Source organism: Pseudorasbora parva, chromosome 21 (assembly GCF_024679245.1).
Source record: "Pseudorasbora parva isolate DD20220531a chromosome 21, ASM2467924v1, whole genome shotgun sequence".
Classification (NCBI taxonomy): Eukaryota; Metazoa; Chordata; class Actinopteri; order Cypriniformes; family Gobionidae; genus Pseudorasbora; species Pseudorasbora parva.
Window position 1 is genome coordinate 5,344,037 of NC_090192.1, and position 22,908 is coordinate 5,366,944.

Below are 22,908 nucleotides of genomic sequence, written 5' to 3' on the forward strand. Positions count from 1 at the left end.
ATGAGTCTTGATTTCTGTTGAGACATTCAGATGGTAGAGTCAGAATTTGGCATAAATAGAATGAGAACATGGATCCATCATGCCTTGTTACAGGCTGTGCAGGCTGGTGGTGGTGGTGTAATGGTGTGGGGGATGTATTCTTAGCACACTTTAGGCCCCTTAGTGCCAATTGGGCATCGTTTAGATGCCACGGCCTACCTGAGCGTTGTTTCTGACCATGTCCATCCCTTTATGGCCACCATATACTCATCCTCTGATGGCTGCTTTCATCAGGATAATGGACAATGTCACAAAGCTCAAATCATTTGAAATTGGTTTCTTGAACATGACAATGAGCTCACTGTACTAAAATGGCCCCCACAGTCACCAGATCTCAACCCAATAGAGCATCTTTGGGATGTGGTGGAACGGGAGCTTCGTGCCCTGGATGTGCATCCCACAAATCTCCATCAACTGCAAGATGCTATCCTATCAATATGGGCCAACATCTCTAAAGAATTCTTTCAGCACCTTGTTGAAGCAATACCACGTAGAATTAAAGCAGTTCTGAAGGCGAAAGGGGGTCAAACACAGTATTAGTATGGTGTTCCTAATAATCCTTTAGGTGAGTGTGTGTGTGTGTATATATATATATATATATATATATATATATATATATATATATATATATATATATATATATATATATATATATATATATATATACAGTCTTGTTCAAAATAATAGCAGTACAATGTGACTAACCAGAATAATCAAGTTTTTTAGTATATTTTTTATTGCTACGTGGCAAACAAGTTACCAGTAGGTTCAGTAGATTGTCAGAAAACAAATGAGACCCAGCATTCATGATATGCACGCTCTTAAGGCTGTGCAATTGGGCAATTAGTTGAAAGGGGTGTGTTCAAAAAAATAGCAGTGTCTACCTTTGACTGTACAAACTCAAAACTATTTTGTACAAACATTTTTTTTTCTGGGATTTAGCAATCCTGTGAATCACTAAACTAATATTTAGTTGTATGACCACAGTTTTTTAAAACTGCTTGACATCTGTGTGGCATGGAGTCAACCAACTTGTGGCACCTCTCAGCTGTTATTCCACTCCATGATTCTTTAACAACATTCCACAATTCATTCACATTTCTTGGTTTTGCTTCAGAAACAGCATTTTTGATATCACCCCACAAGTTCTCAATTGGATTAAGGTCTGGAGATTGGGCTGGCCACTCCATAACATTAATTTTGTTGGTTTGGAACCAAGACTTTGCCTGTTTACTAGTGTGTTTTGGGTCATTGTCTTGTTGAAACAACCGTTCCAAGGGCATGTCCTCTTCAGCATAGGGCAACATGACCTCTTCAAGTATTTTAACATATGCAAACTGATCCATGATCCCTGGTATGCGATAAATAGGCCCAACACCATAGTAGGAGAAACATGCCCATATCATGATGCTTGCACCTCCATGCTTCACTGTCTTCACTGTGTACTGTGGCTTGAATTCAGAGTTTGGGGGTCGTCTCCCAAACTGCCTGTGGCCCTTGGACCCAAAAAGAACAATTTTACTCTCATCAGTCCACAAAATGTTCCTCCGTTTCTCTTTAGGCCAGTTGATGTGTTCTTTGGCAAATTGTAACCTCTTCTGCACATGCCTTTTTTTTAACAGAGGGACTTTGCAGGGGATTCTTGAAAATAGATTAGCTTCACACAGACGTCTTCTAACTGTCACAGTACTTACAGGTAACTCCAGACTGTCTTTGATCATCCTGGAGGTGATCATTGGCTGAGCCTTTGCCATTCTGGTTATTCTTCTATCCATTTTGATGGTTGTCTTCCATTTTCTTCCACGTCTCTCTGGTTTTGCTCTCCATTTTAAGGCATTGGAGATCATTTTAGCTGAACAGCCTATCATTTTTTGCACCTCTTTATAGGTTTTCCCCTCTCTAATCAACTTTTTAATCAAAGTACGCTGTTCTTCTGAACAATGTCTTGAACGACCCATTTTCCTCAGCTTTCAAATGCATGTTCAACAAGTGTTGGCTTCATCCTTAAATAGGGGCCACCTGATTCACACCTGTTTCTTCACAAAATTGATGACCTCAGTGATTGAATGTCACACTGCTATTTTTTTGAACACACCCCTTTCAACTAATTCAACTAATTGCCCAATTGCACAGCCTTAAGAGCGTGCATATCATGAATGCTGGGTCTCATTTGTTTTCTGAGAATCTACTGAACCTACTGGTAACTTGTTTGCCACGTAGCAATAAAAAATATACTAAAAACCTTGATTATTCTGGTTAGTCACATTGTACTGCTATTATTTTGAACAATACTGTATATATACAAATACACTGTATATACTGAATAGATTTTTCCTAAAAGCTTTAAATGACTTTGAGTCAATGATTTATTTTAGTAAATTCTGTTGATTTGTTGCAGGAACCCAGACTTCAGGTGATTCCTCCAGAATGGAGTTTGCACAGGATGGATTCAGCGCAGCTTTCACACCATACGTAAATAAATATACAGATTTACCAGATACTTAACATTGAACTCTTCAGAACAAGGGAATGATCATAGTATGGTTATACTGTTATATTTTATATTAAGCTTATATTTTTAATAAGCTTTTAATACCATAACATGTATTAACCTAAAGTCAATATTTTACCCTTTAATTAATTATTTTTTATTGTTATTTTTTGTAATTGTGGCAAATGGTTTGTCATTATATAATATGAGGGGTATGGGGTATATTGAGATGTTCTCTATGTATCCAAATTCAGTACAGTTTAGTTTTTCGTTGTTTTTTCTTTTTCTTTAGGGAAGCGTGTTAGTGAGTGCTGTGGGAGCTCACCAATGGAAAGGTGGATATCAAGAATATTTTCCAGACTTCCCCTTTCTAATAGGCACTGAGCATGAGAGCTATCTAGGTGAGCTTCTTTGAAACACTCAAACATAGAAGATGTGAATGTCAAGTAATTTTCTTCTATAGTACAGCAAATACAACCCAGAATATGCATATTATTGTACTACTGCCTTTTGTCTGAAGGTTATTCGATGGCTACTGCAAAAATGTCAAGGGCCAGCTTTGCTATTCTAGGAGCCCCGAGATACAAGCATAAAGGACAAGTCTTTGTATCTCAACTTAGATCCAATCAATATAATCTGCAGCTGGACTCTCCCAAGGTATTTCACTTACTTTTTTTTTGGTGTCAAAACCATGTCTCTAGATATGTTTCCATCCAAAGTTGCAAATTTAAAGGAATAGTTCACCCAAAAAAGAAACTTTTACTCATCCTAATGTTGTTCCAAACCTGTATGAGTTTCTTTGTTCTGCTGAACACAAAAGAAAATATTTAGAAAAATGTTTGTAACCAAGTGGATAGAGCAAATTGACTCCTGATAGTAGGGGGAAATACTATGATAGTCAATGGTTGCTCTATCTGCTTGGTTACAAACATTCTTCAAAATATCTTTGTTTGTGTTCAGCAGAACAAAGAAACTCATATAGGTTTGGAACAACATTAGGATGAGTAAAAGTGGTAACACTTTATTTTGATAGTCCACTTTAGACATTCTACTAACTATGTCTACAAATGTCTACTAACATTCTACAAGTCGACTAAGTAACTTTGCAACTACATGTCAACTAACTGTCATTAGAGTATTTGTAGACTGTCTGATTAATATTTACTAAAACTTTATTTTGTTGGTCCCCCAACAGACATTCTACTGACTATAAGCAACTTGGCAACTACAATTCAACTTATTCTACTAACCCAAACCCGAACCCTAACACCTAACCATAACCTACCAGTCTAATGACAGTCTACTAATACTCTAATGAGAGTTAGTTGACATGTAGTTGCAAAGTTACTTATAGTTAGTAGAATGTCTAAAGTGGACTATCGAAATAAAGTGTAAGCGTAAAAGTTTCTTTTTTTGGGTGAACTATCACTTAAACATATGCACTAAAACTGGAATTTCACATAGAACATTTGAAATAAAGCAGCATTTCCATCCTTCCTTGGAACTTGGCATTATTAGCATTTTATTCTTCAAAGATGATGTCTGAACAGGACCTGTTGAAAATGATTTGTTGTATAATGACCAATATTAGCATGTACAAATCCATAACCGGCTGATATTAAAACTGCACTTTGGACCATTCGTAAAGTTTAGACAAAGGTGACGAAATTACAATGTGCAATTTACCATTATGCATATGACTAAAAATGTTATCAAATTGGACAAATGGGGAAACTAAATAATTTGTTTTATATTTTGGTAAAATGCATGTTTTTTCAACCATTGTTCAAAATAATGGTGACCATTCACTTGTTCTGAAGCAGGGGTCTCCAACCTTTTTTCATTGTGAGAGCTACTTTTTAAAAATGAAAGTCGCCAAGAGCTATTATGTTCTACAATACTTAAAACTCTTAAATAATGCATCATAATTCTCATATTAACAACAACCCAAACTGTTTTACACCTGAAAGAGTGTAGTAGAAGTTCCAGTAGTCGGTACCAACACCATAAACATTTTACGGTAGGCTAGTCAGTAGTACCAATTTTGGTACCACAGAAAAATATGTTTTTTTTTTTTTACTATTTTAAAAATAATCAATTAAATTTAAAACGTTTATTATTTACGATGATAATTATTATAAGTAAATCATACACAAACATTTAAAGGCTGTATGCTGTTTAAAAAGTAATCATTGTTTGTACATAAAATATCAAGTGAAAAATAAGGAACCATCTAGGCATAATTATTCTTATTAGTAGAGACGTATTATTATTACATAGAGATGTAGTTACATCTACTGTATAGGCTGCAACAGTAGCCTAATATATTCTGTCAATTTCTCCACGTTAAACTTCACCCAAACTTTTATTATGCCGTGAAGACCTTTGAGTGTCTGTGTTCATATGACAGCTTACTTAAATGAAATGTTAAATTCTCATTAAGTGACAGTTTATGCGTCCGTGTGTCCTCATAGTGGCACACGGCAGAGACACGTGTGTGTGTGTGTGTGTGTGTGTGTGTGTGTGCACGCGCGGGCCCGCCCTCGCATCTGCGCCTGTTATTCACGCAGAGGCGCAGAATTTGCAGGAGTAATGTTTAAATAGTAATTTGTAGTATAATATTCACAGACACTAGTATATATATGGCTACAGTTTGGAGCCCTGCGCTTGGATTAACACGAAGGCTGCGTGTACCGAATATAGCCTACTCTGGAGTTGGTAAAACCGGAAATGCTGGTATCATAATTTTTTTTAAATTTCACTACCAACATCGTACTAAAGTAGCCTACCTGTACTTGTGACAACCCTACATTTGCATGTTTACATTTACATTTGTTCATAAATAAAAAATTCTATGTCAGATAAAATTAGCTCACTCTGATTAGATGCAAAGTCTTGGCAACGTGTTGGAGACCCCTGGTCTGAAGAGTTTAATGTTGGGGGTAGGGGGACAATCATTTTTAGTCAATCTCATGTCAATCTTGAGTACCTATAGAGTAGGACTGCATCCTTTGTCAAGGATCAGGAAGTGGAGGACCCAGATGCAGAGTGAACAAGGACAGTTTATTAACAAGACAGATCAACAGACACAATGGGGTAGTGGATGAGTGACAGTCCAAACACCAGGGCAGGGGAAAGACACGACGATGACGGGCAGGGGAGGATGACCACTGAGACCAGTCCAGGCAGCCAATGAACTTCACGACAGCTTGGGAGGCAACACCAGGCAGGGCGGGGTTGGACCAATCCAGGCAGGAACCTGAGGCTTGAGGTTCTCACCGAAGCAGGAGTCTTGGCTGACAGGCAGTGGAGACAGCGGCCAGGGAAAAAACACTGGACAGAAAACAACACAGGACACACACACACGACAAGACTCTAGACAAGACAACAAGAAACAGACAAACTAAGAACTATGACTAAATTAAACAAAAACTTAAAATAAAAACTGGAGCTAGAAAACGAAGAAAAATAAAACAAAACCAATCTCTATAAAAAGACTGAACTGAGAAAATAAAAGTGGAAAACAGGAAAAATAAAAAGGTAAGCTATCAGAACCAAGAAAACTAAACAATAAGGCTAGAAGAAAAATACCAAAATAAGACCTGGAGAAACCAAGCAAAAATAAAGACAGAAACTTCACTAGACTCAAAAACTCAGGAACAAAGAAAAAACTGAAAATAAATTCAAAGCTAGAAAAACAGGAGACACTAAAACTAGAAAAGGCTAGACTAGGCTAGACAAGGAGCTAGAGACATGTACGCACAAGCAAACGCTCACAAACATACACAACGAACCAGCAAAGACATGAGGGAAGGTAGCACAATATAAAGGGACCAGAGCACATGAGGAACAGGTGAGCACAATTAGAGAAACGAGGACTAGACCAGACTAAACAAGGGGGTGTGGTAACGGCAAACAAGGAGGTAGGACAAGAGGAACACATGACAAACACAGAGAGAGACAGATCCAAGTACTAAGACACAAAACAAACATAGAAACATTAAACAAAGACAAAACAGACAGAGCTGCCAGGGCAGAACCCTGACATCCTTCATATCTCAGAAAAGTCTTTAATTTTATTATATTTATAAAAGAAATATACGCTGTACTGAGTCTTTCCAGAAAAAAAAGAAGAAAAAAAAAACGAGTGGCTGGAGACATATCGTGTGGATGGCAACTTTAGAAGACAGAATAAAAACACAAGAATAGTATATTGGTAAATATTTATTGAAACCCGCAATCATACTGTTAAAAAGCTCAGATTTGTATAATAGAATGTCAAAAAAAATAAATAATAATAATCAGAAATTTGGTGAAATATATCTTTTTTGTAGTTGTCATTGGAGTAGTTGAAGCTTATTTTCGTTCAACTTTATTACCTGTTTGAAATAATCCATAAAACAATTTCGATCTGAGTCGGTCACGCTAATAATTTCTATTCCAATCGCCTGTAATGTTGACCCCGCCCACACAACAGGATATTATGAATATTTATAATCCATAAAACAAAACGTGATCTGAGGCGCTCACGCTAATAATTTCGGTTTCACTCGCCTGTAATATTCGCCCCGCCCACACAACAGGATCTGAATATTCATGTAAGCTCCACCCATTGGAACCAAATATTTTAGGAACCGAATATATTGTAACACCAGGCATGCGTTTGCGCTCTCACTCTAGTCGCGCACTTGCCCTTCCGGGAGAAGGACAGTCCATACAGGGACATTCTGCCTTATCTAACATCACACAGACCCATACTCGAAAAATGGAGTATATTTGGCACAGAAATACTCCATCAAACGTCCAACTTTTTTCTTTAAAAAAAAAAAAAAAAATGTCTTCTCTTTTTTTTAATGTCTCCATGTTTAGAATGGGAATCCAAGTCTTTAACAGTGTAAAAAAGTCAGTATGCTTGAAATAGTATTTCACCAAGAAGGAAACTTACAACAAGAAGGCTCAAAACACAATGTAGAGTAGCATGTTAGTATCAATAGGGAGTACAGATTATTTTAATGTTCAAACTTCTCTTTTCTCAGCCTCAGATTGGCTCATATTTTGGAGCTGAGGTGTGTGTGGTGGATTTGAACAGGGACTCGATTACAGACCTACTTTTGGTATCGGCACCAACGTACATAGAGTCTGACCGGGAGGGTAAAGTGTTTGTTTACAGCATCAATAGTCGGGTCAGTGATTAAAAAAATAACAAAAATACTTAAAATTTGTCATCAGGTAAGATTGAATACATGAATGTACATTTGTGTATGTTTATCCCTGTTTCTCCGGTTATATCTTCATAGCAAATCTTTGAATATGCTTCGTATACACTGGAGGGCATGGCAGGTCAGAGAGGTCGGTTTGGCTCTTCTCTGGCCAATCCAGCAGATCTGAATGGTGATAGTTTCACGGATGTGCTGATTGGAGCTCCTTTAGAGGAGGATGGACAGGGCAGCATCTACATCTTCAATGGGATAGATGGAGGGATCATTTCAAAATACTCACAGGTGAAAAAGACATGGGGTTGCTGGCAGTTTAAAGGGATAATTCACATAAAATACTTTTTCTTGACTCACTTCTCTAATATTCTAATATTTTTTGTTATCTCTCTCTTTCCCTCTTGAATGAAACAGAGGATTGCTGGATCATCTGTGCGAGCAGGTTTGCGGTTCTTTGGGATTTCATTGAGTCAGTTTTCTCCAGACCAGAGTAAAGACGGACTTCCTGACATTGCTGTTGGGTCCATGGGAGCAGTTCTGCTTCTCAGGTCTGTTTTCTTCTATAAAGAACTATAACTATATAGAAATACAGTGTTTTAGCCATAATAATTCATATGTGTTATATGTGCATCATTCAGGTCCAGACCCATCATGCTCTTGGAAACCAAAGTAACTTACAACCCAACCAAAATACCAACCAGTGACCAAACAGACTGCATAACGCCACTGCAAAACACCCTGACGGTGTGCTTCACCATGACCCAAAACCAACATCACATAACAGGTTTATTCATAACATAATTATATTTTTAATTGTTCTTACATCACATATGTCCATAGATTCTTCTCTGGGTTTGTAGTGTTATGGTGTGCTCTTGAAATCTGCTATTGTTGCATTGCTAATATTTTTGGCCATTTATGATCAAAACTTGTTAGGTTTGGCTGCAAAGATTAATTACACTATCATGCTGGATGCCAAGCGACAGAAATATCGTGCATACTTCACACCCAAAAACCGTCTCCTCAGTGATGTGATGAACATTCAGTCGCAGGAAGTATGCAAAAGTCATCCTTTTTTTATAGAGGTAAGCATCAAATGGCATTTCTGTTTTGCATTTATGAGTAGAGTTTCAGTGAATCTGATGAATCTAGGCTAAAATTTGGAACTAAATGATAATTCCTGTTTGTTATACTTAAAAAACCCAGGAATTTAAACTTCATTAATTATCTTTGATTAATACATTTTTGGGTAACACTTTACAATAAGGGTGCACTAATATGCATTAATTCATGCTTAACTAATGCACAGATAATCATGAGTTAATGTATTACTAATGGCGAATTAATCCATGTATTAATGATTACTGCATCATCAACTAATGAAGATTCTACATGATTAATAGACTAAGTAATCATTAAATTGTTATTAGTTAAATATGTCATAATGTATTCATTCCCTAATAACATATTATATTAACTAATAGTTTAAATTAACGTGTTAATTACCACAAGGGGTCAAAGCCATGCATTTCAACTTCCAGTTGTCTGCTTTTATTAATCATTGAGGGTGTCAATGATGGCCTTCTGGACAGCAGTCAGGTCGGCAGTCTTACCCATGATTGCGGTTTTGAGTAATGAACCAGGCTGGGAGTTTTTAAAAGCCTCAGGAATCTTTTGCAGGTGTTTAGAGTTAATTCGTTGATTCAGATGATTAGGTTAATAGCTCGTTTAGATATGTTAATTTTTTGAGATAGGAATTTGGGGTTTTCATGAGCTGTATGCCAAAATCATCAGTATAAAAACAATAAAAGACCTGAAATATTTCAGTTGGTGTGCGATGAATCTAAAATATATGGAAGTTTAATTTTTATCATTACATTATGGAAAATAATGAACTTTATCACAATATGCAATTTTTTTGAGAAGGACCTGTACAAAGGTATCATTATGTTATGACTTCACTTGTTGGGGCACATGACTATTAACTAATTGATTAATTAATATGTAATTGAGGTTATGGGTTTTTAATTAATTTTGAATTAGTTAATAGTCATGTGCCCCAACAAGTCAAGTCATAACATAATGATACTTTAATAAATTAGCTAATGATGAATTAAAGCAGACAACTGGAAGTTGAAATGCATGGCTTTGACCCGTTGTGGTAATTAACACATTAATTTACATTATTAGTTCATATAATATGTTATTAGGGAATTAATACATCATTCAATTATTATTAGTTAAATATGTCATAATTACATAATCTATTAATCATGTAGAATCTTCATTATTTGCTGATGTAGTAATCATTAATACATGGCTTAGTTCCCGTTCATAGGAACTCGAGCTGCGTCACCGCTCTGGGAACGCCTCTGCGTGATTGCATCGTGAATCGTGCATCATGTAATCAGTCCAATGGAGAGACGGAACGCCATAGGCCGGTGACATCATCGACCCAGAACCTATAAAGCCTGCTGGCAAACACACTCCCCCAGCTTCTGTTGCCTTCAACAAGCGCTCTATGTTTCATTGTCCAAACTGTCTGTGTTGTGTCTGAGTTCAGACTTTGTTGTTTTTCCACACAAAAATTTACACATTACTGACAGTGAGAGATATGGCGAACGAACAATAGTTCAGAAGGTGTGTTCCTCCCTGCTCTCGCCTCCTTACGAGCTCGAGTTCCTATGAATGGGAACGTCTCGGTTACGTCTGTAACCTTAGTTCCCGGAATGGGAACGAGACGCTGTGTCACCCGACATGCCCTCTAGCGACTTGTTTCAGGCCTTTTTCAGAAGCTGGGGGCATGTGTTTGCCAGCAGGCTTTATAGTTTCTGGGTCGATGATGTTCCGTCTCTCCATTGGACTGATTACATACGCGCTTCATGACACAATCACGCTGGGGCATTGCCAGAGTGGTGACGCAGCGTCTCGTTCCCATTACGGGAACTAAGGTTACAGACGTAACCGAGACATTCACCATTAGTAATACATTTACTCATGATTATCTGTGCATTAGTTAAGCATGAATTAATGCATATTAGTGCACCCGTATTGTAAAGTGTTACCCATTTTTGTTGTAATGCAATATGCTTGCATCGAAAAGTGTAGTTACAATAGATTCAAATTGATCAAAATTGATTATTTACACAGCGGCAAGAAAATTGACAGGAAAAGTAACCTGACCAGTATGTAACCTGATAGGATGGAGATAAAGATCCAGTGATCTATATATTGTCTACTTAACTGTGATAAAATGTTAAGTTCAGTGTTCAACATTTTAAGAAATATGATATGAAATATGCATAAAAAGAATCAAATGCATAAGATTGCCCAAGTAGAATCATAGTGCTTTGTTAATAACATCTCTTATTATTTCTTATTTTCATAAGGCTTGTTCAGAAGATGCTCTCAACCCATTGTCCAATCAGTTAAATTTCACATTTGAGGGTCTTCAGTCAGGAAGTATGCAAAACTTGAGACCAATTCTGCTATCGGAGATAAAGACCTCCATAGACCACAATGTAAGAGTTCATCTCTGTAAAGAGCAGAAATTAGCAGAACGTCATCACATATGAACAATACATTAATTTTTCTGTGCCCTCACTTTGTTTTACAGCTAGATTTTGAGATAGACTGTGGATCTGATAATTTATGTGTCGACAACCTCCGAATGGATTTCAATTTCTCTGGGTGAGCAAACCATGTGCTCTATTTCTGAACTGAAGTATTAAAATAAATTAATAATTACGAAAGTATTAGCATATCTGTCTTTGGTTTTTATTATCCAGATCTACAAACATAGAGGTTGGGATAATGCAGGAGATCAACGTGACAGTGTTTGTAGAGAACAGAGGAGAAAACTCATACAACACTTTCTTCACCCTCAAATACCCCTTGGGACTTTCCTACAGGAGAATCACATCTAAACAGGTAGATACTTCACTGTAAAAAACAGTGAAGATGCATTACATTTTTAAAGAAAATTTTTAATACCAGAGCCACATTTAATATATGGACCATTAGTATTTATTGAAAGGGGACCTATAATGCATAATTCACTTTTACATGGTGTACCACTATATAATGGTAAAATTCCACTCCCTCCTTTTTTAATCCCCATAAATCATAAGCAGTGTCTCAGAATAAGCCGTTAATTCATGACATCACATTGCACAGGCCCCACCCACAACTGCTGACAGCCTCCAGCCTATTAGCATAGACCCCATGTTTGACTGCGTTCATGTGAACTTTGTGTGTTTTTGACATAACCTTGTGTGTATTTGACAGTTTAAGAATAAGAATAAATTAATTTAATACTCATGGAATGCGTTGTGCATGCTTCGGATCTGTGCGCTCAGAAAACCATTTTTTTAGATTGAAATGGCTTTAAATGCATGCAAATAATAAACTTTCATGATGAACTGCAATCTCATGTGAGCGTGACCGTGACAGAGATGATAATCAAAACCAAACAGATTATGGGTGTAACTGATCGCAGTTGATCCGTAATGCATACGGATCACGACCTACGTTTCGGCATGGACATGACCCGAGGATTTTATAGCAAATCTTTTTAAAATCGCGGATTAATCTAAATTTGTTCACAGAGTAATAATAAAAATAATACATTTTATTCATAAGGCACTTTACATTTGAAAGAAAATCTCAAAGTGCTACAAAAGGGAGAAAAAATAAAAAAGCAGTTAGAGCAATTAAGAATTAAGTTAAAATCAGCTTCAGAGTAAAAGACTTTTAAAACAATTTTGTTCCTTTAAATTCAGTGACGAGTTCAAGTGAAACTACACACAGCACTCATGTGTTCACGTCACCTCCCGCATCATTCAAATCGTATGTATGAGAGCATTTTTGCTTCCCCATAAAATATAAGGATGATGGAAGAAGGGTGGTGGACAAAACTGTGACCTTATGTATAGGCACCGTCGCACGAGAAAGCCATATGAAAGTGGCAATAGGCCTACATCGAGCATGGCTACGCATCTGCACTAATTTTATACCTAATCTGATTAAAATGGCTTGGTTAATATTTCTTGTTCGTTAAGGCCTACATTATGAATCACATATAGGCATATTTTCAGCTAAAAATGGCGAAATTAGACAAAAGTTTATTCATTTGCCTTAAATTGTTTTCTTTTGTTTAACAATTCAACAATGTTTAGTTTAGCAGCATATATTTATCTTACTTGACGTCGAGTTGCCCATGGCGACACTGCTGATGCCCGTTTCACACATTCATGCATTTTTTTTTCGTACCCATGTTAACGGATTACATCTTTCACACTGCAGACAGCTTCACTCCATCAATAGCCGTGCGTATACAGCAGGTCAGCTGTTTCAGTCAGTTTATTGCAGATTAAAAAGTCTAGAGTCAGCTGATTTTTATACTCTCTTTTTCAGAGTAGGCTACTTACATTTTAATTATGTATTGATATATAAAGAACGTTTAAACAAATGTGGAATTTTTTTTTTTAACCAATTCTTACCTACCCTACCTTTTAAGTGTTGAAGGGGGGTTCGAGGGGCATAAATCTTCACATAAATCCTCATAAATATTGTGCTCTTCCTACCTGTATAACAGCTTAACAAGTAGGAAACATACATAAATTGTTATCAGTTTGCACTGCATAAGTTATGAATTATATATAGATTAATCCTTATTAAAGTTAATGAAGTTATTTACTCAAGAGCAGAGCATATTTAGTGAGCAATTACTTTTGTTCTTTACATTGTCATTATAAGTGATTACTGTCACTTTAAAAGATCTTCCGCTTCGCACGTTGAAGTCGCAGTTACAAAACTTACAAAACACGTGACTGCCCCCCACCTGCTCCTCTTCAGAGAAATTAAATTCGCTGTCCCATTGATCACCGTATTTACACAAGGGTTTGGGTTTTTTGGCAGGAGTGCCTTCCATCTCTATCGTTATGTCCATCATCCGTCTCTGTTTAGTTTTTTCCCCGCGTTGTCACTCGTCATCTGACCTCACACACTAACCAACCTCACGACAATGGCCACTGCAGATGGCAGTTATCGCGAGGCTAGACAGAGCTCAGAGTGGAAATGTTTTTTTTTTTTTACTTTGGTATTATTATTTTTTAATAACATAGGTTAAAATATGGGAGATTTATGGGAAAATACGAATACGGGAGGACGGCGGGAAAGAAGGGTAAAATACGGGACTTTCCCGGCCAAAACGGGATACTTGACAGGTATGATCAAGATGGCCAGCGGTGGGACTGACAGTATTAAACGATTTAGAAACAAAGTCTGTGTGAACTTGAATGGGTTTCAAGGTTACAAACATAACCGAGACGTTTTATCTTTAATTTTATTTATATTTTTGCTTAATTGGCTTCAAATTTTGTTTATGTAAGCTATCTGGGTCTTTTTGACCCCAAATGAAGTTTGCTGGAAAAATTATTATATTATGCTATTAAATTAAAAAAATAGACAAAATGTAGCAAATATCACTCCTTTAAATCACGTTTTACTAAAATGTTTTACATGTGTACAGTTGGCTGGATTTCAGAATTTTCATTTATATAATTTCAGTCAATTACTTTTTGTTTCATAATTTGTCAGAAATCAGCTCCAGTGCAGAACACGCTCAGAAATGGAGTGACTTTAACCCAGCTGTCTGATCATCACAAACACAACACTGACCAACCGTCACATTTTGCTTGTACAATGTCAACAGTTTACAACAAGAAGCATAAAAACTGAGCAAAATTATTGAAAATAAGAGCCAGAGCAAATACTTTACATTATGTCAACATTTTTATATATAAACAAGAAACAAACAATCTGTAAACTGCTTCTGTGGATATCCTTTATCACACACATACACACAGGCCCGGCCCTGACCAATTTGCTGCCCTAGGCAAGATTTTACTTGGTGCCCCTTGTATCAAGGTTTTTATATGTTGGTTGTGTTTTTATAATTAAAAAAAACAAAAACAAACACACACACACGTCTGGTTCACTATCTTTGTGGGGACTCTCCATAGACGTAATGTTTTTTATACTGTACAAACCGTATTTTATATCCCCCTGCACTGCCCCTAAACCTATCCATCACACACACACACACAGACACTGCCCCTAAACCTACATATCACACACACACACTCTTTTTGACACATTGGCCATCCGTCATAATAATTAGGCAACTTTCACTGGCGCGAGCAAACAAGCACATTCCTGTCTGTTAGAGTTAGATGCGCGAGAGGCGACGCAACAACACATTCCCAACGTTAAATTGATCGCACGTTCAATATCGGACACACTTAAAGCACTCGCTGGGCAGGGGGAGATTGATGCGGTGGTCTGGGAAGAGTCTGGGGATTTATTAAAAAAATTTTTTGGGTAATATTTCAAATTAATATTAATCAAAAGTAGCAGTAATAAAACCGGAAAAATCACTCATTTTGGCGCCCCTATGGACGAGTGGCGCCCCTAGCATTTGCCTATTCCGCCTATGCCACGGGCCGGCCCTGCACACACACACACACACACACACACACACACACACACACACACACACACACACACACACACACACACACACACACACACACACACACACACACACACACACACAATGCTATGCTGTCGAAACAGTCACAGTAGGCGTCTTCAGCAAAACTGGTTAATTATACAACAAGAGAAATATAAATTATCCATCATTGTGCATAAATGGAATGTTGATTAGATGCATATTGTGTGTGTGTGTGTGTGCGTGTGTGTGTGTGATAAATGTATGAGCAGGGCAGAGTGGAGTGTGCGTCTCTGGATGCTGAGCGAGGATTAAAACTGGGAGAAACCACCTGCCAAATCAGTAAACCCATCCTCAAAGGAAACACTCAGGTCAGTAATCACACCCCTGACACAAATGTTTGCTTATGTGCATTAATGCATTATTAATACTTAAACTGATGATATTTTTTTTGCTCAAAAATTATTAATCACTATTGTTCTCATTTGAGACATTTCTTTTTACATGTCATGAGTGTTATTGCAATTTCAGGTGAGCATAAATCAAGAGAATGTCATAGACAGTGTTCATTTTATTGTTGATAGTTAAGATTCATGTTTAGATTTATTACAGTTAGTCAAGATCTAGTCATTAAAGATCAAGAAGGTTTGATCACAGATTTAGTCACTGATGGGCAAAATGATACTTAATTTGTTCATTTAAGCAACATATCACAATGGAGATCGCTGAACTCCATCATAAATTATATTGTCAAAAGTATTGGGACACCCCTCCAAATAATTGAATTCAGGTGTTGCAATCACTTCCATGGCCACAGGTGTATAATAAAGGGAATGCACGTGACGTCACCGTCAGCTGGAGCGACTGCGATTACTCTCCGCGGAGGGGCAGAAAGACTGAGAGGCAGCACTGGTTTAGAGCATGAATGCAGCGAAAACACACAAAACCAGGCCCGGCGCCATGGGATGCTTGTCCACGGACCCAATGGACATTGCTGTTCCGAGCTAGAGATGGACTTGATAATAGCGTGCAATTTTTTCACTCAAACCACTGCCACCTGCTGCTGCTTCTGCTGTAAGAGGGAACCGCTGCCCATAACTGCTTGTCTGTGATCTGTAATCCTCCGTAAGAATTCGTAATAATAGCATATTATTAGCGAAAACGAGCTAGCAAATGATCCAGTGTGTATTTGTATTTGCACTCGTCAAATGATTACATTTCCAACGTGTTTTCGCCTCGGTGAGTAATGTAGCCAATCACAGACATGTTTGTAGATATCTACAACACAGTTGGCCAATCACAGGTGTTGAACTTGGAATCCACTCACCACTCGAGTGTTTGTTTGTCCTGGTGCTGTGTTCAGTTAACAAATAAGAGCTTCATTGTATACCAGCTTCACTGCGGAAATCTTTGAGATCGCGTTTATTGAATGAATGACAACTTTTAGTGATTATAAAGGAAGCACTCTTTGCACGCTGTCTGGGCAATATAATTAATATTTATTTTTTTATTAATAGGTCTTATATTCAGAATTTGAATAAAACTTTTGTTTTCCATTCGTGACAAGCAGCCACATGCACGCTTCAATACACTGACCCATCCACATACACAAGCGGGATTCACTCGAAAAATGTGATGACTGATCAGTTATAAATTATCATGGCGAAATCAGGCTCCTAAAAATGTCAAGAAAACACGATTCCTGGCTGCATGTCATAATCCATGGATCACCGAATCTGTGGTAGTTGTAAGGACCACTATATTAAGCCCAACCTTTAGTTTAAACTGATAAGTGTTTGCTATACTCCCGTATTCCTCTAATAACTGCGGTCACGCAGCAGCTCTTTGTCACATGCCTGTCCTGTCGTGTGTGCACTTGTGGGTTTTGTTATGTTGAGCATGTGCTCGTGTCCCTGTCAGTTCCCTCCCCCTTGTTATCTGATTATTGGTTAATTTGCCCCACCTGTTCTCCCTCATTATCTGCCTTGTTTGTTCCCTTTATAATCTCCTTGTGTTTGTCAGTCTGTGTTGGATCCTTGTGTACTGTCTACGTCTTCCGTTCCCCTGTGACTTCCTTGTGGTATGTGTTCAGTTTCAGTTTATGTGTTTTCTAGTTACGTTTTCCCCCTCGTGGGTTTTGTTTTGCATTTATGTTTTATTTGTTATAAATAAATATTTAATCATTTTCTGCACTTGAGTCCTCGCACCATTTCCTTTGTGTGTACGTGACAGAAGGATCCAACCATACAATGAGGACTCAGCAGAGAAGTTCTCCCTCGGTGCCAGTCCCGGGGGTCCCGAGTCCGGGAATCCCGAGTCCAGACATGGCCTGGAGGGCTGTTATGGGAGGCTTTGTGGTGGCAGTCCTGCATGCTTGGGAGAAGCACAGGGTGTCATCCACAACTCCGGTGGTCCCAGTTCCGGTGGATCGTGTTCCGGTGGTCCCAGTTCCGGTGGTCCCTGTGCCGGTGGATCGTGTTCCGGTGGATCGTGTTCCGGTGGTCCCAGTGCCGGTGGATCGTGTTTTGGTGGTCCCAGTGCCGGTGGATCGTGTTCCGGTGGTCCCTGTGCCGGTGGATCGTGTTCCGGTGGTCCCTGTGCCGGTGGATCGTGCTCCGGTGGTCCCTGTGCCGGTGGATCGTGCTTCGATGGTCCCTGTGCCGGTGGATCGTGCTCCGGTGGTCCCTGTGCAGGTGGATCATGTTCCGGTGGTCCCTGTGCCGGTGGATCGTTTTCCGGTGGTCCCTGTGCCGGTGGACTCCATTCCGGTGGTCCCGAGTCCGGAAACGGCCTGGAGGGCTGTGATGGGATGCTTTGTGGTGGCAGTCCTGCATGCGTGGAAGGAGCACATGGCTTTATCCGAAGCCCCGGAGGCAGTTCCGGTGGTCCCAGTTCCGGCGGATCGTGTTCCGGTGGTCCCAGTTCCGGCAGATCATGTTCCGGTGGTCCCAATGCCAGCAGATCGTATTCCGGTGGTCCCAGTGCTGGTGGATACTGCTGGACTGGAGAAGTTTCCCCAACGCCCTGCCTGCGCCGCTGAGGCGTCCTGCTCTCCCTGCGCCCCTGAGGCGTCCTGCTCTCCGTGCGCCGCTGAGGCGTCCTGCTCTCCGTGCGCCGCTGAGGCGTCCTGCTCTCCGTGCGCCGCTGAGGCGTCCTGCTCTCCGTGCGCCGCTGAGGCGTCCTGCTCTCCGTGCGCCGCTGAGGCGTCCTGCTCTCCGTGCGCCGCTGAGGCGTCCTGCTCTCCGTGCGCCGCTGAGGCGTCCTGCTCTCCGTGCGCCGCTGAGGCGTCCTGCTCTCCGTGCGCCGCTGAGGCGTCCTGCTCTCCGTGCGCCGCTGAGGCGTCCTGCTCTCCGTGCGCCGCTGAGGCGTCCTGCTCTCCGTGCGCCGCTGAGGCGTCCTGCTCTCCGTGCGCCGCTGAGGCGTCCTGCTCTCCGTGCGCCGCTGAGGCGTCCTGCTCTCCGTGCGCCGCTGAGGCGTCCTGCTCTCCGTGCGCCGCTGAGGCGTCCTGCTCTCCGTGCGCCGCTGAGGCGTCCTGCTCTCCGTGCGCCGCTGAGGCGTCCTGCTCTCCGTGCGCCGCTGAGGCGTCCTGCTCTCCGTGCGCCGCTGAGGCGTCCTGCTCTCCGTGCGCCGCTGAGGCGTCCTGCTCTCCGTGCGCCGCTGAGGCGTCCTGCTCTCCGTGCGCCGCTGAGGCGTCCTGCTCTCCGTGCGCCGCTGAGGCGTCCTGCTCTCCGTGCGCCGCTGAGGCGTCCTGCTCTCCGTGCGCCGCTGAGGCGTCCTGCTCTCACCGCGCCTCCCTGGCGCCCCCTGCACTCACCGCGCCTCTCTGGCGCCCTGCTCTCACCGCGCCTCCCTGGCGCCCTGCTCTACCCGCACTGCCCTGGCTGCCTGAACTCTATGGGCCGCCCCGGCCGCTTGAACTTGGTGGGCCTCCCGAACTCGGTGGGCCGCCCTGGCCATTTGAACTTTGTGGGCCACCATGGCCTCCTGAACTTTTTGTTTTCCTCGTTCCTCCCTTGTTTACCCCTCCCTTGTCTGTACCTTCTTTGTCTGTCCCTCCCGTGCCCCCCTGGTCTGTCCCTCCCGTGCCCCCCTGGTCTGTCCCTCCCGTGCCCCCCTGGTCTGTCCCTCCCGTGCCCCCCTGGTCTGTGCCTCCCTGGTCTGTCCCTCCCCTCCCTCCCTGGTCTGTCCCTCCCGTCCCTCCCTGGTCTGTCCCTCCCGTCCCGCCCGGGTCTGTCCCTCCCGTCCCTAGTGGAGCGTCTGGTAGCCGCTCCTTAAGGAGGGAGTAATGTCACATGCCTGTCCTGTCGTGTGTGCACTTGTGGGTTTTGTTATGTTGAGCATGTGCTCGTGTCCCTGTCAGTTCCCTCCCCCTTGTTATCTGATTATTGGTTAATTTGCCCCACCTGTTCTCCCTCATTATCTGCCTTGTTTGTTCCCTTTATAATCTCCTTGTGTTTGTCAGTCTGTGTTGGATCCTTGTGTACTGTCTACGTCTTCCGTTCCCCTGTGACTTCCTTGTGGTATGTGTTCAGTTTCAGTTTATGTGTTTTCTAGTTACGTTTTCCCCCTCGTGGGTTTTGTTTTGCATTTATGTTTTATTTGTTATAAATAAATATTTAATCATTTTCTGCACTTGAGTCCTCGCACCATTTCCTTTGTGTGTACGTGACACTCTTCTGCCACTCAGCCCCGGCTCAGGGTGCATGTTCCGGCGGGAAAGTGGTCGATGCATTCACTCTATATCAAGCACTAGACATGCAGAAACTTCTACTAACATTTGTGAAAGAATGGGTCACTCTCAGGAGCTCAGTGAATTCAAGCATGGTACATCAGTCCTGCACATTTTGTGTCTTCCTCTATCATACCTGATACCTGCTTGCCATGTGTGTGCTTTCCCTGCATTCTTTGTTAGCTTTACTGTGCTACCAAGTCTTGTTGGCCAGCAATTTTTTCTAGTTTGTCTTAACAATTAAGTTTAGCTATTTTTTCCCCTTTTTATTTTCTAGTTCCTGTGTTTATGCTAGTCAGGTTTAATTATTGCTAAGTTTTATCTGGACTTTTTTTTGTTCCTCTTTAGTTTGCCTTTTTTCTCTTTGCATTTGCTTGTCATTAGTTATTTCTTTCAAGCTATTTGTTTTTCTTTTAAACATCTTCAGTATATTAGTTTCTCTATTCTTGCTTTCTGTAGTTGTAGTGCTTAGTTAGGTTTTTTGTTGTCTGGCTATATCATGTTGCTCTCTCTTGTTGTCTCGTCTTGTTGTGTCTTGGGTTGCTTGCTTCCTGATCCTCCCTGGCTGCAGTCAAGATGAGGAAGTCAGTCTGGTATTACTTCAGTTGCAGCTCTAAGTAACAAGCCTCTGGTTTCTCAAGTCGCTGCCTGATCTCCAGGATTGCTATTGTCTGGTGCTGAACCTTCTCGGTTCTCCAGCCTAACAGTGCCGGGTCTGATCTCAGTCATCCTTCTATGTTCCCCTGTTGGCTGCCTTGTCCTTCTGTCTGGATTGTCTTCACTCATCACCATCCCCCTTGTGCCTTGTCTTGTCAATAAATTTCACACCCTTTGTCACTCTGCATCTGGGTCTTTTTCTAGTAGATTGCTGTGACCTAACCCTGACAGCTTCAGCATACCAAGACATTTTGGACAATTTCATGTTCCCAACTTTGTGGGAACAGTTTGGGGATAGCCCCTTCTTTCCCCTCCAACATTACTGCACACTAGTGCACAAAACAAGGTCCAAAAAGACATGGATGAACAAGTTTGGTGTGGAGGACCTTGACTGGCCTGTAGAGACCTGAGATCAACCCAATAGAACAGCTTTGGGATGAATTAGAGCGGAGACAGAGAGCCAGGCCTTCTCGTCCAACATTAGTGCCTGACCTCACAAATGAGCTTCTAGAAGAATGGTCAAAAATTCCCATAAACACACTCCCAAACCTTGAGGAAAGACTTCCCAGAAGAGTGGAAGTTGTTTTATTAAACGCTATGGATTAAGAATGGGATGTCATTAAAGCTCATGTGCATGTAAAGGCAGGCGTCCCAAAACAATATACTGTTTTATAATATTTTTATAATATTTGCAATATACTGTATGTTTGCCTGTATTTTCAGATCATCAGTGCTCAATCATCAAAGCTCTAAATTGGGTGACTTAAACTCTTCACATCAAGCAACCCCATGCATGGCAATTTGTGGAGGGTGGTTACTGATACTGATACAACTTAATGTTAATAATGTTTACTTACTGCCTTTTAAACTCAAAACGGTTAACAAACACAACTTTCATGACTTTGTGACCCAACATGTTACATTGAGAATTTGACTTACAACAACTTAAATTAGTCTTATTCTGGCTCTTTCGTTCAATTTTTAGGTTGTCTTTGAGATTACATACAGTATTAATAAAGAAAGTACCTTGGGCCAAAATGTGACGTTTGCTGCTGCGGTCTCGAGGTATGACATCATCTTTGTATGCTAGAAATAAAACATAAAGCATAAAAGAGTAAGCATAAAACAGCCTTTGACCATGAGCTCTAGGAGGCTGCTCACATGATTATTTTATCAGAAATTGATAAATGATATTAATGAACAAAACCTCCATCTCTTATAGTGGGAATGACAGACACTCAAGCGACAGTGAGTTTAACAAACAGAAAACCATTGATGTCAAATATGCCATCTATATTGCCTTGATAAGGTTAGTGCTCTGTTCTGTGCTTCTGTATAAAAATACTGAATTTTGCTTTATCCAGTACTGTAATATTGTCATTTTCTTATTTAATTTTTTTAATGAAAGGCATGAAAATTCCACCATCCACATTAATTTTACTTCAGGGAAGAGAGATCTTATGAAACCGATCCAGCAGATAATACAGGTATTCGTTCAAATTCATAGTACATTAAAATGTGTTTCAAAAAGGCTGAATGACAGATTTAAACAGGACAGATTTTAACAACAAAGGAAAACACACAAATGCAAACTCTTCCTTTCTTCCCCTCCTCTTTCAGGTTCAGAATGACCTCAGAGAATTAACTTTCAAAGTTTTCATCAGAGTACCTGTGAAACTTGGTGATACTAACATCTGGACTGGTTCAAATTTGCAAGTGTGTAAATTTATTTCTTATCTTTTAAGCCATACAGATAAACTGGTTATTTTAATCAAATTATTTATGTATGATGCAGGGAAGAAAAATAACATCCCATCCTTCACCCATAATTGTCCTGAAACTTGACCAGGGGGGCACAGGATGATTTCAATTAATAAATGATATATTCATATATTTACATAATTGAAATGAAATCTAAATTAAAATGCTAAAAATGTACAACTTCTGGAATAAAAAAATGAATTGTGGTGAATATTTACTTTAAATGAGAGGCCTTCAACCTTGCTCCTGGGAACCACTGTCCTGTAGAGTTTAGCTCCAACCCTAATCAAAGACAGTTTGAACTAATCAAGCTCTTCAGGATCACTTGTTGAAAATACACAGGCAGGTGCTGAAGCAGGCTGGAAATAAACTTTGCAGGACAGTGAGTCCCCAGGAGCTGGGTTGAAGACCTTTGCCTTAAATTAATCATGTTAATTCAGTATATCAATTAAAAAAAAGATAGCGAACAAGCAGCTTAGTCAGAATCACAGCTTTCACGTCCCAG

At 40.4% G+C, this 22,908-nt stretch overlaps 1 protein-coding gene across 1 annotated transcript in view; it reads left to right on the forward strand.

Annotated features, from left to right (window-relative positions):
* Positions 1-22,908, forward strand: part of LOC137055919 (integrin alpha-X-like) — a 35,674-nt gene that overhangs the window by 7,376 nt on the left and 5,390 nt on the right. Inside the window, exons 10-25 of the mRNA XM_067429836.1 lie at positions 2,438-2,511; positions 2,823-2,931; positions 3,051-3,187; positions 7,567-7,713; positions 7,828-8,031; positions 8,158-8,291; positions 8,382-8,527; positions 8,680-8,828; positions 11,133-11,264; positions 11,360-11,433; positions 11,532-11,673; positions 15,529-15,627; positions 21,628-21,707; positions 21,865-21,951; positions 22,051-22,129; positions 22,263-22,358. Coding sequence (XP_067285937.1) covers positions 2,438-2,511; positions 2,823-2,931; positions 3,051-3,187; positions 7,567-7,713; positions 7,828-8,031; positions 8,158-8,291; positions 8,382-8,527; positions 8,680-8,828; positions 11,133-11,264; positions 11,360-11,433; positions 11,532-11,673; positions 15,529-15,627; positions 21,628-21,707; positions 21,865-21,951; positions 22,051-22,129; positions 22,263-22,358 — 1,889 coding nt within the window. The remainder of the gene's footprint in view (positions 1-2,437; positions 2,512-2,822; positions 2,932-3,050; positions 3,188-7,566; positions 7,714-7,827; positions 8,032-8,157; positions 8,292-8,381; positions 8,528-8,679; positions 8,829-11,132; positions 11,265-11,359; positions 11,434-11,531; positions 11,674-15,528; positions 15,628-21,627; positions 21,708-21,864; positions 21,952-22,050; positions 22,130-22,262; positions 22,359-22,908) is intronic.